The sequence below is a fragment of the Phyllosticta citriasiana genome (assembly GCF_038021145.1).
Source record: "Phyllosticta citriasiana strain CBS 120426 chromosome Unknown IWZ02scaffold_4, whole genome shotgun sequence".
NCBI classification, from domain to species: domain Eukaryota; kingdom Fungi; phylum Ascomycota; class Dothideomycetes; order Botryosphaeriales; family Phyllostictaceae; genus Phyllosticta; species Phyllosticta citriasiana.
Window position 1 is genome coordinate 2124863 of NW_027117281.1, and position 13875 is coordinate 2138737.

Sequence of the window (13875 nt, forward strand, 5' to 3'; positions counted from 1 at the left end):
TGGCTAATCTACTGTTGATTCGAGGTGGGCGCGTGAGTTGCAATGTTGGAGGTTGCTGGTTATCCTATCCGTGTGGCGTTGGAGAGGTGCTGCGCGAGGCACTGGAAGGTGCAAGCGAAAAGCCAATCGCCGCCTCGACAAGGGTCACTACTCGCGTGGCTGGCCCGCTTTCGTTCCCTGCCGTTCCAACTACAAAACCTGTCGTCACTTTGCAACCACATCCCCAAGCGTGCCTCCTGGTTTCCCGAAAATGAATGAGTCGGTCATTGTCATTGGCAGCGGCACTTGGGGCACCTCGACGGCCTTGGAATTGGCAAAGAGGGGCTACACGAATGTTACTTGTTTGGACAAGAGACGTACGTTTAATCTGCGCCACCTCGACATGTACCGCCTGACCCAAATTCTAGCATTTCCTTCTGTCGATTCTGCCGCCTATGATTTGAACAAGATAATACGGACTGAATACGACGAAGAGCTTTACTCGGAAATGGGTTCGTCAAGCCCAACATGAAAGAAGACTTGACTGAAATATTCTAACACGGCCATCAGCCATTGAAGCCATACAAGCATGGCGTCAACCCATGTTTGACGGAATCTTTCACGAAACGGGCAAGTCTCACCATATCATTGCTTTGCAAAACTCATCACTGACCTCTCTACAGGATGGTTAGTCACGACGTCTGGTGACCCGGAAGCAGCTCGCCGCCTGCGGCAGGCATATCAAAACCTAGTTGACCGGGACCAAGCCAAAGGCGTCGAATTCGTCGAAGGAAAAGACGGCATCGTCAAGCACGTTCCCCAGCTGGCCAAGGCAAAGGGCATCGCGGACTGGAAGGGGTTCTGGAACCCGCAAGCCGGATGGGCACATGCGCGGAAGGCGTTGGAGAGGGTTGGCAGCGAGGTAAGTGACCATTCATTCTCCTTCTCCCGGACGGTCCCCAAGACCATCCATCCAACTCTTCCTGACGACCTACGCTTAGGCCATGAAACTGGGCGTCAAGTTCATCGGCGGGCCCTCCGGCCAAATGACAGGCCTCTCGCTCTCGCCATCCGGCTCCCTCCTCGGCATCAAAGTCGCCTCGGGCGCCATCCACAGCGCCTCACACTACATCCTCTGCACGGGCGCCGCGTCGCCCGCCCTCCTCCCCTCCCTCCTCGCCCCGCACCTCTGGAGCAAATGCTGGACCCTCGGCCACATCGAGTGCTCGGACGACGAACTCGCCGCCTTCGCCGGCTGCCCCGTCGTCGACAATCGCGAGCTGGGCTTCTTCTTCGAGCCCGACCCCGAGACGCGCCGCATCAAGCTGTGCAACGAGTTCCAGGGCTACCAGTACCGCGTGGGCCGCACCGTCGACGAGCGCACGGGCAAGCCGCTCGCCTTTTCGCTGCCGTACTATGCCAGTGAGCATCCGGGCGAGGGCATCCCCAATGAGGCGCTGGCTGGCATGCGTCGCCTCATTGATGCGGTGCTGCCGCAGTTTAGCGGGCGTGAGATTGTTGGGGCGTCGATTTGCTGGTGTACGGATACGGCGGATCGCCATTTTTTGATTGATAGACACCCGAGTTTCCCGCAGTTGCTGCTTGCGACAGGGGATAGCGGGCATGCGTTCAAGTTTCTGCCGACGATGGGGAGCTATATTGTTGATGCGTTGGAGGGCAAGCCGAGGGGGTTGAGGAGCGAGTGGAGTTTGAGAGAGAGGGAGTGGGGCCATGATGATTCGAGGCCTGGGGAAAGGGTGAAGGATTTGAGGGAGGTGGGTATGGGAGGTGGTGAGGCTAAGAGTAAGTTGTGAGTGGATAGATGGGTTCTGAGAGAGATAGGTTGGAAGAACTTACTAGCGCTTGCACCCCCGCAACCCCATTACTGCCCCTTACATGACGTGGCCCTTGGGAGATAGCATCGCGAGAAGCAGCTGAAATGAATGAAGTGCTTGGAACATGCAAGGTCCCTCACCACACCACGCACGCATTGAGCAGAAGCTGCACGCAATATCGGCAAGTCGCAGCAATGATAGGAAACAGAGCAACCCACTGAAATCAAAAGTCCAGCACCCGTTTTCCCAAAATTCACATCTTCTCTCCATTTGAAAGTAGATGAAAGAAACCCCCCCTGACAGTACACAACAAACCGAAGATATAGAATCCCAAGATCATAAAAAAAGAAGAGTCATCAAAGAAGGCCTAAATGCGGCATGCTCTGCATGAAAGAATGCCAATGCCCACCAGGATCGCCAAGATGCGCAAGCCAAGGTTTTTGCTGCTGCATACGTCCATGCAAAAATATGCTCCGTACCTAAAATTTAGAGAGGGAAGAGAGAGAAAGGTCGTGAGAACAAGAAGCACCAATGATGCCCAACCATGCTGGCTCCAAATGAAACCCCCGTCCTATATCCAAGCCATCCAAACCATCCAAACCCTAAACCCGTCATCCAAGAAGAGAAGAAAAGAAGAGATGAACCCAGATCGTAAATCCAGGCGAAAATCAAAGCAGTAAAGCGCCCGTGACACCCACGGCACCAATAAGAGCAGCCGCAGCGGGAACATGAGCGCGCTTAAAGCCGGCACTCTTGACATTGATGGCCTGGAGGCGCATCTGGGGCTGATACGGGGTGGCGGGGGTGTTGGAGGCGCGCGTGCCGTTCCAGCAGTAGCGGTCGAAGCACTGGGTGCAGACTTCGGGGACAGCCGTGTTGGTGCGGTTCCAGCTGCGCGACATGATGGCGCAGCCGACGCAGGCCGGCCAGTCAGCGTCGACGGTGCCGTTGCCCATGGTCGCCACGTTGTACCCGTTTTCGACCATGGCGTTGCGCTGTGCGACGGTGTAGGTGTCGGTGAAGGTGGAGATGTTGCTGTTGAAGACGTAGGGGGAGTTCTGTGGTTGTGTTAGCTGAGGACTGGGGATGGGGGGAAGGGTCCTTACGGGCACGTAGACGACAATGGGAGTGCTGCTAGAGAAGTTGCCGGCGTCGCAGCCAAACATGGTTGGCTTGTTGTTCAGGCCCAGGTTGACAAACGTATTCTGGTCTGGGATGCTGGGAAAGATGGTTCCGTTGGCCTGAGAGGCGTTCAGGGACCTTTCGTATGTCGCGACAAGCGCCGTGCCGTTCGGCCAGTTGGCGCCAGGGTCAGAAGTGTCCGCGGACGAATCTACAGCAAAGATGACATCCACGTTGCGGAGGGGCTGAACCAAAGGCGTAAGGGGAATGTTTTGGAGATCCTCGCCTCCATCGACGAGAGTGAGTTGCTTGTCAGCCGCGTTGGGGTTTGTGGCATTGTTCCAGCCAAAGAACGGGTTCGGCTCCCACGAAGCAATGTCCTCTTCATTCTGGCCGACCCTTTCGAGCACGCTGGTCAAGACACTCTTGAGCGCGTCCGGGACACCACTCGTCGAGTTGATCTGGAGGAGGAACTGGTTGAAGAGCGAAGACGAAGTGCCCATGACAAAGGCGGCATTGTCGAATCCACGAATGCAGGACTCGTTGTTCGGAAGAGACCCAGCACTGAAGTTGGAACCAATGTAGCGGAGAGGGACGAAGCCAAAGACGGTCGGGTCGTATGAGCCCATTTCCCATGGTGTAAACTCGAAGTTGGTCGCGTTGCTAGAAATGATGGTCTCGCCTGGGTTTCGCTCGTCGGCGACCAAAATAGGCATAGGCGCATTGCCTTGCTTGAAGGTGGTGTCGTCCTGAATGGAGGAAAAGGTGTAGGCCGGACCACCGTTGGAGGCGTTCACGAGCTGGAAAGATAAAGCGCGTCCCCAGTAGTCTGTGAGAGTAGTATCAAATCCAGCATCGCCCTTGGCTTGGACCGAGTCGTAGAGATTGTTGTAGTACTGCGCCGTGTCGAGAATTTGGAAGCCGCCGGTATCTGGGCCCTCGAAAATGGAATTTTCAAGCTGCCACAGGGATCCAGAGTATTCTGGCGACGTGTTGACAATCGCTTGCACCGAAGTAAAATTGTTGGTATACAAGCTGCCTACCAACCAACCTCCTCCCGAGAGGCCAGCGAGATAGGTGGACGACTGCAACAGACCTCCCAAATGGCCCTTGGCGGTGGAATTTTCAGTCCTGCTGTCGTAGGCTGCAACGGCACCAGCTCCGTTCAACATGGCACGGTAGCCTCCACCAGACACGGCAACGGCAATGTTTGGGAGAGCAGAGTCATTGCTGGCGTGATTGTTGAAGTAAGAATTCGAGTCAAAGCCAGTAATGCTCAGGCGGCCCAAGAGGTCGCGCATGGCTGGGATGGTGGCATTGCGCCTGGACTTGAGCCATGACGTCTCTTCCTGGGACAGGGCGAGGGCGTTTCTGAGTTGTGGTCTTGACGACGGGCAGTCGACCCTGGAAGGAGTGTAGCCGTTGGGAGCATCAGGAGAGCCACGCTTGTGCAAAGCGGGGGCAAGTGCGAGGGCAGCAGCTTCCTCTGAACTTGGATCGCGAGGAAGCGCAACGACACCGGCTGACAAGCGTGTTAGTGTTGATGGATGATGGATTGCAATTGAGTTAGTTTCTGGATGCTTACCTGACGCGTGCGAGACTAGGCCTGTCAGGCCAGCCAGGGTGGCTACGGATGTCTGAAGCTTCATGATTTTCTGGGTGAGAGCACAAAGCCGACTGTCGCGCACATTTGCAGACGACAGCGAAAGGGCGAGACTTGTAGGGAGCGGCGACAGGTGATTCTTTGTAGCGGGTGCAGGGAATGGCTGGGAGCGAAAACGGGCACGTCACAATCCCAATCACAATCCAATCCAAGCGAAGGGCAACGAGGGACCAGACTGGAGCGGAACACCGGATGGACGGGCGGATGACATCAGTTCCTATACATACCACCATGCACACACACATGAGCGGCAGCACACCTCGGGCAGGCCGCAGCAGGATTATTATCGCCCGCACGCCACGGTCCCGGATAGAGACGCCTTTGGCGCGACAAAGAAGGAAAAAAACAAAAAAAAAAAAAAAAAAAAAAAAAAAGTGTATCACCAGCTCAGCGATTGTGCCAGCCCTACGCCCATGTATGTAGCTCCACATGGTGGCGGGCGCACGCTGCGGCTCTCCCGCCTCATCCTAGGTACAGTAGGTCCATGTAGCCCTCCAGCTCCTCTTTTTGCACATCGTCATCGCCCTCGTCGCCGCCCCTGGTCGTCGATCCACGTATTCCATCTCGCTTGCCTGACCACATGCACCTCTTCCGTCCTTTGCGTCGCCGTCACTTCGGCTGTCGCTGTCCGTCTTGTGTCTTGCGCGTGGCTCCAACTGACAACAAGGGGGATCCCAGGTCCTGTAAATCCCTTGCACAATTTCGAAAAAACAACGTCGCCTGCGGATGCTTCCGTACCTGTGCAGTATTCTCTACATTCGCCTCCCGATTCCCAAACAGCGGCTGCGTGGGCAAGCCATGACCAACACACCGCACACGTCATGACGGCTGTTTGGATCCCGCGTTTCCAGGATTTTGCTGCCTGGAACTTGTGCTTTTCGTTCGTTCCGTCTCTGATATCTCATCCGATCGATCTGGACCATTCTAAACTATCCCATGCACAGACGCTGCTAGAACCCGCTGGTCCCGCCACAAGATTGGACCGCAGTTCGAGGATGCATCCAAACTTGGCAGTTCGGCCTCATTGGATTGCTGAATCGTGATAGAGCCTCAATACCCGAGTCCATGGTGGTGTTGGCGGACCTTTCGCCGTGCAACTGACTCACGTCGAGCCATTACCTACACGCCGTCTTTGCGTGCCACCGACGCGGACCCCACCACATGGAGCCCACTTTCGGTTCCCGCCGACATCGTCATCAATCCATCTCTGCATGTCTTTAACTCGTCCTTGAATCTGACCCTCGTTCGTCTCTCGCTATTCCTATAGACGCGACCAGTAACTTCTTATCCTACTGTCAACCATGGCCCCCAAGATTCATTGTGTCCGGCACGCCGAGGGCTTCCATAATCTCGTAGTCCTCCCCCCGCCCTTTAGACCGTTCGCCCACTGACATAGAGCCGTTGGCGCGGCTCGGCTTGCAGACTCCAGACAACCACTCCTTGCCGGACCCTCTCCTGACCGACAATGGCAAGAACCAGTGCTTCGCCCTTCGAGACACTTTCCCGTACCACGCCCGAGTCTCGCACGTTGTTGCTTCTCCCATCAAGCGCACCATCTACACTGCGCTCCTCGCCTTCTCCCCCGTGATTGAGCAGAAGCATCTCAAGGTCATCGCTCTGCCCGAGCTCCAGGAGACGAGTGATCTGCCCTGCGACACGGGAAGCGATCCCGCAGAGGTTGCGCGCGAATTTGCCGGTCAGCCCGTAGACCTAAGCCGCGTGGAAGAGGGATGGAATAGCAAAAAGGGCAGATGGGCGCCGGAAAGCGCCGCCATCGAGGCGCGCGCGCGCGATGCGAGGCAGTTCCTGCGCGAGCTAGCTTCCAGCAGCGGTAATGATGATGATGATGATGATGATGATGATGTCGAGATCGTTGTCGTTACGCACGGCGGCTATCTCCACTTCTTGACCAGCGATTGGGACGACTTTGACCAGTTCAAGGGTATGTCTGATCATTATGCGCCGGCCGTGACAAGAAGCGAAGCGCTGGAGAGCTGCATGAGTTTGACATTTGCTCCTTCCCGCCGCTTCGCCTCGGCATCCCTCATCCCACATGGTCCATCTCATTTCTAGCCTCGCGCTGAATATCATGGCTGCGCGAAACACCCCCTGCAATCACTCCTCTTGAATCTTCCCATGCGGAGACCTGCCAAGTATTTGACTAACTGCGTCGACAACAGGCACCGGCTGGAAGAACACCGAGTGGCGCACCTACACCTTCGACACCTCCTCCGGCGCCGAGGCCTCCTTCGTCGAGACGCCCGAGTCGCTTGAGCGCCGCGGCCACTCCGCAGACGCCAAGCGTGCCAACTGTGACAGCTACAAAGATACGGCCGCGAACGGTGGCACCGCGGGCACGGGCAAGGACACAGCTTCTGGCCCTGCCGCCAAGGATGTCGGAGTCGAGGCAGCCAAGTCGAACATTTAAAGGATGGATGGAGATCACGGAGGGGCGACAAAGTGAGAGGCATAGACGGATAGACAATTGGTGGGTTGGACAGCTCAATTGGTTCTTTAGAAGGGTAGACCAGAGCTAGACTTTGAAAGGAGAGAGAAGACCTAGATACCATTCCTGGAGAATCCAGAATCACAGACGGGGCTTGGGTTAGATTAGTTGGAGCATTCAATTTTCTTGCACTGTGACAGACTTTCTGGTGTCTCCCCCAGAAGCATTCGTACATCTCGCCAAAATCTCACATGCTTTGCTCTCCAGGAATAATTTCTAAAGGCTTTCGTTGCAATCATATAAATGACTTGCAGCACAGCTCTGAGTTCCACAAGATGGATGCGACGACTATTCTGAAAAATGCATCCAATCAAATGCTCCGTGTTGACGATGACTGATGGAATGGTTCAGACCGTCCTCCACTCGTTAAAAACGTGCAAGTCTCCAGAAGTGTTCTCTGCACTGGAACCAGACGACTAAACAAGACTCACCCTCGAGTCCTTTCAAAATTTCGTAACATGGCATGTCGACGGGCAACGCTTGCACCTGTCCGGCTGCGGATGGTTCGACGCTCTGACCACGCAGACTCATTCGGATAGCGGGGTGCGTGGGCACCAGGATTCGCGATGAAAATGACTCGCGCACCATTTTTTGTGCCGCCGCCCCGCTGTCGTCCGACTTGCACGATTTCTGCTCGCCAGGACCTTCTTCTCACCCTCGCTCTTCCAATTTAGACTCTACGCATACGAATCACTGCTCGCGCTCGCTGCCTAATACACCCGTCTCTTTCGCTCCCTAAACGCTGTACGCATCAAATACGAGTACGATCCACGCGCGCAGAACCATTGCCTCCACCTACCTCACTGCGCTTCCACTCGCATCCGCACCGACGACGAAGAAAACGACGACATCCGCAGCCCGCCGCGCGCCTTCGCTGCCTAGCATAGCATTGCACAATGACGGCGGCTGCTCCGGCCGTGGCGCCGGTACTCTCAACGCCCGACACGCGCATTTTCGAAGACCCCACCGAGCCCATCGAGCCCGCCTCCGTCGGCCGCATATCAGACGCGCAGCTGGGCGCCGTGTATGAGGTGGAGCGCACGGTGCGCGAGATACGCGCCGGCCGCTGGAAGCGCGTCGCGCTGCAGTTTCCAGATGGCATGCTGGTCGATGCGCCGCGCGTGTATGAGGGTCTGAGGAGAGGTTTGGCGGCGGCGCGGGCGAGGGCGAGTGAGGATGGCGACGAGGTCGCGCCGCGCTTGGATGGGGTGCGGTTGGAGGAGGGCAAGGCGGACAAGAGCGCACAGCAGGGGGACGAGGAAGAGCAGTTGTATATTCTGGGTGACACTTCGTACGGCGCATGTTGCGTTGATGAGATTGCGGCCGAGCATGTCGACGCTGATGTCGTGGTGCATTATGGACGGTCGTGTCTGTCGCCCACTGCTCGCTTGCCCGTTATCTACGTCTTTACGACGCGGCCGCTCGAGCTGGATCCTGTCGTGGCGTGCTTTGAGCAGACTTATCCCGACAAACAACGAAAGGTCGTGTTGATGGCAGATATCCCCTACTCGAGCTATCTGCCCGAGCTGCACAGGCGGCTGCAAGGAAAAGGTTATGCTCACGTCTTTCTGACTGACATTATACATGACCCGTCTGCGCCATTGCCGAATAGGACGGTGCCACCAGAGGTCAAGGACGATTCGCAGGCACTGAGGGAGTACCAACTATTCCACATCTCGGATCCGCCCACGGCACTGCTCCTCACCTTGTCATCACGGGTGGCGGCAATTCACATTTATCCAACCACTGCCGACATTTCGACACCGCCTCAAGCCCTTCTGGCAACATCAGCGCAAACGCTTCGTCGGCGATATGCACTCCTCACGCGCTTGTCGACTGTCCCAGTTTTTGGCATTCTTATAAACACGCTGTCGGTCAAGAATTACCTCCACGTTGTAGAGCACGTCAAGCGAATCATCGCCGAGGCAGATAAAAAGAGCTACACTTTCGTAGTGGGCAAGATTAACGCAGCCAAGGTGGCCAACTTTTCCGAGGTTGGCGGGTGGGTGGTGATTGGATGCTGGGAAAGCAGCCTGATAGAAAGCAAGGAATTTTGGAAGCCCATCATCACGCCGTTTGAGCTGCAGCTGGCGCTCAAGAGCGACGAGGAGCGGGTTTGGACTGGCGAGTGGACGGGCGACTTTGAGGCGGTCCTGAAAGAAGCCAGAGACTATAAGGAGGGCTCAGCGCAAGCAGCAGAGGTGGATGACGAAAACGGCAATGGGTCGTCTGAGGAAGAGTCGGCGCCGCCCGAGTTCGACCTGCGCAGCGGACGCTACGTCTCGCACGCACGGCCGATGCAGACAACAGCAACGGCGGCCGGACACCGTGGTGGACGGAGTGATGCGACGGCGATCAATGCCTTCACGCAGCTTATCAAGCGTGCAAATGGCGATGTCGCACAGATTGGCGGCGTGGCATCTCCGGGGGCCGAGTTTCTGCGCAGCCAGCGCACATGGCAGGGCCTGGGCAGCGACTTTGACCAGTACGACGACGACGACGACGACGACGACGAGTCGGGGCGACGTGGAGCTGTCATGGAGGAAGGGCGGAGCGGCATAGCGCGAGGTTACACTCACGGGGTTGGGGATGGCGATGGGGCGGCTCGGGAGGTTAGGTAGAGACTGGACTGAACGACAGCCACCAGACATCCAAACGGCGCTGAAACCCTAACCTGACCTGAGCCCCAACCAAACAAAGTTTTGAGCACGCGGTGCAGTGTGAATTCGGCGTCTCAGTGTTGAGGGTTGAGGGTGAGAGCCGCCATCCATCGCTAACTTGAACTTGGCGCATTGGAGCCATCATCTCCCGTCGCGCGCCCTGTGTCCATGTCGTCGGGGCACATCCTCGCCGAGCCAGCACACACCTGTTCGCTCTCGACAACCACCACTCCACTCTCTCAACCTTTTCTCCTCCCGACTGCCCTTCGACTGCCCCGATCCCGATCCCGACCCTTGCCTGACCTGCCTCACCCTCCGTCAGCAGCCCGACCGACCGCCTCGCTTGCCGAGAGACGCAACACCACCTCCAAGCCCAGACGGCTCCGGCATGGCCTCTGTCCAAGTCACGCCGTCAGATGTCCTCCGACACCCCCACAACGCCACACTCGTCGCTGCGAAGCCCGACGCCTGCGAGAGCGATGAAAACTCTTCCACCATGTCGACCTCTGCCATCACAACGGCGCCGCCGTCGCTAAGCCGCTTTGAAAGGGTCCTCACCACCCACCCGACCATCGTTGAGAGCCTCCTCGCTCAGCTCCCCACCCGATCGCTGCTCGACCTCTACCACACCTCCAGTCACCTCCGCGCCTTTTTGGCATCATATCCGCTCGCCTGGAGAACCGTCAGCTTCCGAGGACCCCAGCCCGCCCTCGGAATCAACCAGCTTGATGGCGACCCAGCCGACAGCCAGGCGCGGAACGCCAAACAGTATGCCCTCGACTCGCTGCTCATCCAAGTCGTCGTGCCGTTTGGCACCCGCTTGACAAGCCTCGACCTCTGCAACACCACCGTTTCCGGCGTCAGGCTCGTCTCGCGCGTGCTTGAGCCAAGGGTCCAAACGCTGCAACACCTCAGCGTCCGCGGGTGCAAAAACGTCTCGATAAAGTATCACCTCGTGCCCTTTTTGGAGCCGTATGTCCACTCGGCGAGCCCGTGGGCGAATACAAGCGAGTTGGCATTGAAGAGTCTGTACACGTACCGCTGCAGGCACCACCGCCGGCGGCCATATCTGCCGTCGTCACTGATACGGCGAGATTCGGACTCGGAGCCTACCCACCAGCTCATCGAAATATGCCACCAGCTGGGCATCTGGACAGACACAATGTGGTGCACGACGCCGGGCGGCCGCTGTTTCCGGAGAAAGGACTACTACTCTGGCCGTGCTGCTCCCGGGACCAACGAGGTTTGGGTTCCCTTTGACCGGCTCTGGCGCTCCGGCAACAGGATTGGACCGGGCTCAAAGACGCCCTCGAACCATTCGGACGGACGGCTTTGGGAAGACATGGAGACGGGTCAGGACGGCGAGCCACTGGGCACGGTCGGCGGGCCGTTCAAGGGAGAAGGCAAGGACACACCAGCCCATCTCCGCAAGAGCCACAAACTGTTTGTCGAGGACATCAAATGCGATCAGTGCAACGATCCCATTCTGGAGCGGTGCGAGCAGTGCAGCATTCGAATGCACTGCATGGGCTGCCGCAAGACGCTGTGCGCCAGTTGCGCTTTCAACAGACCCATTCCCCGCAAGCGGAGACGGACGAATCGAGACTTCACGACGCAGGCATTCGGCCAGGTCAACATTGGCACCACATCACCAACTCACTCACCTTCAAACAGCATCCAGAATGGCGCCGGCGGCGAGGAGAGAAGCAGAAAACATGATCGGTTTTGGTGGGCTCCAGGTGCCACCAGGTCGCCCAACCTCATGAGCGAATCCACCTCGGATGACGACGCGTCTGACTCTGACGAGATTGCCGTCGTCACTGCTAACCCGTTGACCATTACCACCATCTCCACTCCGCCCAAGCTCAACATGCACTGGTGCTGCGTGGAGCCGGTCTTTTCTGGAGGTGGCGGAATCGTCGTCTTAGGTCCTGGGGTTGGTGGTAGAGGGGCCGACAGGATACGCGCGACGCCTTTACCCAAGGGACAGCAGTATGAGGATCCCGACTTCACTTCCATCTTTCGATCGCCAGACATGATTCGGGAAATGAAGAATGCATCGCTCTACGAGCACGTTCTCGGCGAACAAGTCGACATTGTGCCGTACTTGATGCAGGAGAGCTTGGACTTGCAAGCATCGTCCTGCCCGCGAAGTCTCTGCCAAGACTGCTACCGGACTTTTCGTTGGAGGGTCCAGTGCAAGGCTTGCAAGAGGCCGCTGTGCAAGGAGCACGACTTTCGGGCGCTCAAGGTTCGCAAGTGCGGTTACCGCGAACTTCACGTTGAGCGGGAACACATTCGATCCTACGCCCCGGCAACCAAGGCGTCGTCCAGCGCCGACCTGCACATTCCGCCATTCGTGCCGCCGGAACAGCGCGCCCTCCAGTCGAGTCCCATGGCCGTGACGGGTTCGTCTGATTCGTTCGCCTCGTCATCGGGAGCCGAGCAGCAGCAAAACTTGAGCAACCACTGGATTTTTGGCAACATAAACGCGGAAGAGTCGGCGCTAGCCAACTCCACATCGTCGCTTGGTCACTCGGAACCGTCGATTCGTCCGCGTGCCCTTAGTGCGTCGGACAATCGACCGTCGCGCTCGTCGTCGCCGTGGGGCAAGTCTCGTGATGCCCACTCGCTAGCGGCAAAGTCGCAGGAGAGGGAGCGCGCGAGGCGGATGCTGCCCTTACCTGGCTCACCACGGCACCCGGTGCAGTGGCGGGGCTGTGGCGCTTACTTTTGCCAACAGCTGCGGCCGGTGGGAGATTGCCGGCCCAGGTGCAATGCGGCCATGAGGGAGTGCTCGGCCTGCCGTGTGGTTGTTTGCGATGTAAGTGTTTAATGAGTTGAAAAAAGGATTCATCTAATATTGAATAGGGCTGTCTGGATAGCAATCCCCCGTGCAAGTGCGCGTACTGCTCAACGCACTATCACTGTCCCACATGCGCTTTGTTGCCCGCAGTGAAGAAGCTTTGCCAGCGTGATGCGGAACGGGCGGCCGCTGTCAAGAAGAAGATGGAGGAAGAAGCGCTGCGGAGGATGGAAGCAGAAGCCTTGGTCCGCGCAGATGAAGCCGCCGAATCCGTTGGCCAATTCTTCAGCAACCTCTTCGACGTGGGCTCGTCTCTCCCTTCCGAATGGCGAGACGACTTGAATAGGACCGAGCACATTGAAGTCGCGGACGAAGGCGCCCGCCATCGCTTCATCCTACCGCAAATCGAGAGCATGACGTCTCCTGACGTCCTCGACTCGACGGGCGCCGCCACATACGCTGAGAGCTCTGCTATGGGCGCCGCCCGCGCAGCTGCTGCGGCGGCTGCCAATACGACGACGATGCATAAGGAGTCGACGCCCGACGAGATCCGCGACGCCGTCATGCAGATGCTGTCCAACATGGACTACGCGACGGTAGGCCAGGTGCCGCGGCGCTCGCTGCCGTCGCTCGACGCAGCGCCGCATGCTTCGTCGGCGCAGCAGCCGCTGGAGCCGCAGAGCGCGACGACCGAGACGGTTGCGCCGGGCGGCGTTGCGGTGTTTGCTGGCACCAGCGGCAGCATGTCCTCATCCCATGCCCATGCACACGTGCACGTCGCGGGCGCGGCCGAAGGCGGCGGCGTCATGGTACCTCCTGCCACCACTGCCGCCTCGTCCTCCCATCACCACCATCACTCGGCAGCCGGCAGCGTCAGCAACGAGGGCGGAGACGAGGACGAAGACGACGCTGACGACGACACGGAGACGGACGGCGAGCCGCACTCGAGCGCCGACGATGAGGCGCCGGACGAAGACGACGTCGACGAGGATGAGAGCCCCGTCATCTCTGGTAGTGGGTCCAGTGCTGAGCTGGTCAGTGTGGAGGCGTGAGCGCAGAGAGAACTTTCGCTCATTTGGGAGGTCAATCATCAGTCTATTCTATGGGTGCAGGCTGCGTTATGGTGATGGAATAGGGATGGGGATAGGGATTTATGACAGTAGGAGAAAAGTATAGCACTTACGTAGGCAAGCAAGCAGGCTCGCTAGCTGACTGGACTGGTAGATGGAAAGGGAATGGGTGGGAATCGAAGGCAAGTCAATTAAAGGGAAGCTAGCTACAGTAGTGCATCTATGAATGGACGT

General features: G+C 57.8%; 5 protein-coding genes across 5 annotated transcripts; 4 read left to right on the forward strand and 1 right to left on the reverse strand.

Moving 5' to 3' along the window:
* The first annotated feature begins 217 nt into the window (after window positions 1-217).
* On the forward strand, window positions 218-1832 carry IWZ02DRAFT_216816 (FAD dependent oxidoreductase). Its single transcript, XM_066762759.1, has 5 exons — window positions 218-356; window positions 408-491; window positions 550-609; window positions 663-901; window positions 981-1832. Exons 1-5 carry the CDS (start codon window positions 251-253, stop codon window positions 1791-1793), a joined length of 1302 nt encoding a protein of 433 aa, XP_066624833.1. The 5' UTR covers window positions 218-250; the 3' UTR covers window positions 1794-1832.
* Window positions 1833-2180: 348 nt separating this feature from the next.
* IWZ02DRAFT_216842 (lysophospholipase catalytic domain-containing protein) lies at window positions 2181-4776 on the reverse strand. Its single transcript, XM_066762760.1, has 3 exons — window positions 4522-4776; window positions 2921-4458; window positions 2181-2872 (listed from the first exon to the last, which is right to left on the reverse strand). Exons 1-3 carry the CDS (start codon window positions 4583-4585, stop codon window positions 2483-2485), a joined length of 1992 nt encoding a protein of 663 aa, XP_066624834.1. The 5' UTR covers window positions 4586-4776; the 3' UTR covers window positions 2181-2482.
* A 1124-nt stretch (window positions 4777-5900) lies between these two features.
* IWZ02DRAFT_489238 (phosphoglycerate mutase) lies at window positions 5901-7027 on the forward strand (the record flags this gene model as incomplete). Its single annotated transcript, XM_066769544.1, has 3 exons — window positions 5901-5951; window positions 6022-6541; window positions 6780-7027. 3 exons carry the CDS (start codon window positions 5901-5903, stop codon window positions 7025-7027), a joined length of 819 nt encoding a protein of 272 aa, XP_066624835.1.
* A 974-nt stretch (window positions 7028-8001) lies between these two features.
* On the forward strand, window positions 8002-9726 carry IWZ02DRAFT_373753 (putative diphthamide synthesis protein-domain-containing protein; the record flags this gene model as incomplete). Its single annotated transcript, XM_066764721.1, has 1 exon — window positions 8002-9726. The coding sequence occupies one exon, from the start codon at window positions 8002-8004 to the stop codon at window positions 9724-9726; it is 1725 nt and encodes a 574-aa protein (XP_066624836.1).
* A 214-nt stretch (window positions 9727-9940) lies between these two features.
* On the forward strand, window positions 9941-13673 carry IWZ02DRAFT_216858 (uncharacterized protein). Its single transcript, XM_066762761.1, has 2 exons — window positions 9941-12589; window positions 12637-13673. The coding sequence occupies exons 1-2, from the start codon at window positions 10154-10156 to the stop codon at window positions 13621-13623; spliced, it is 3423 nt and encodes a 1140-aa protein (XP_066624837.1). The 5' UTR covers window positions 9941-10153; the 3' UTR covers window positions 13624-13673.
* The last annotated feature ends 202 nt before the right edge of the window (window positions 13674-13875 follow it).

Bases quoted from the DNA above. Each gene is read 5' to 3' on its own strand.
- IWZ02DRAFT_216842 (XM_066762760.1), bottom strand. From the start codon at position 4,585: ATGAAGCTTCAGACATCCGTAGCCACCCTGGCTGGCCTGACAGGCCTA. The intron at 4,459-4,521 runs GTAAGCATCCAG...CACGCTTGTCAG, and splicing joins CCTAGTCTCGCACGCGTCAG to CCGGTGTCGTTGCGCTTCCT. The intron at 2,873-2,920 runs GTAAGGACCCTT...ACACAACCACAG, and splicing joins CCATTGTCGTCTACGTGCCC to AACTCCCCCTACGTCTTCAA.
- IWZ02DRAFT_216858 (XM_066762761.1), top strand. From the start codon at position 10,154: ATGGCCTCTGTCCAAGTCACGCCGTCAGATGTCCTCCGACACCCCCAC. The intron at 12,590-12,636 runs GTAAGTGTTTAA...AATATTGAATAG, and splicing joins GCCGTGTGGTTGTTTGCGAT to GGCTGTCTGGATAGCAATCC.
- IWZ02DRAFT_216816 (XM_066762759.1), top strand. From the start codon at position 251: ATGAATGAGTCGGTCATTGTCATTGGCAGCGGCACTTGGGGCACCTCG. The intron at 492-549 runs GTTCGTCAAGCC...CACGGCCATCAG, and splicing joins AGAGCTTTACTCGGAAATGG to CCATTGAAGCCATACAAGCA. The intron at 610-662 runs GCAAGTCTCACC...ACCTCTCTACAG, and splicing joins CGGAATCTTTCACGAAACGG to GATGGTTAGTCACGACGTCT.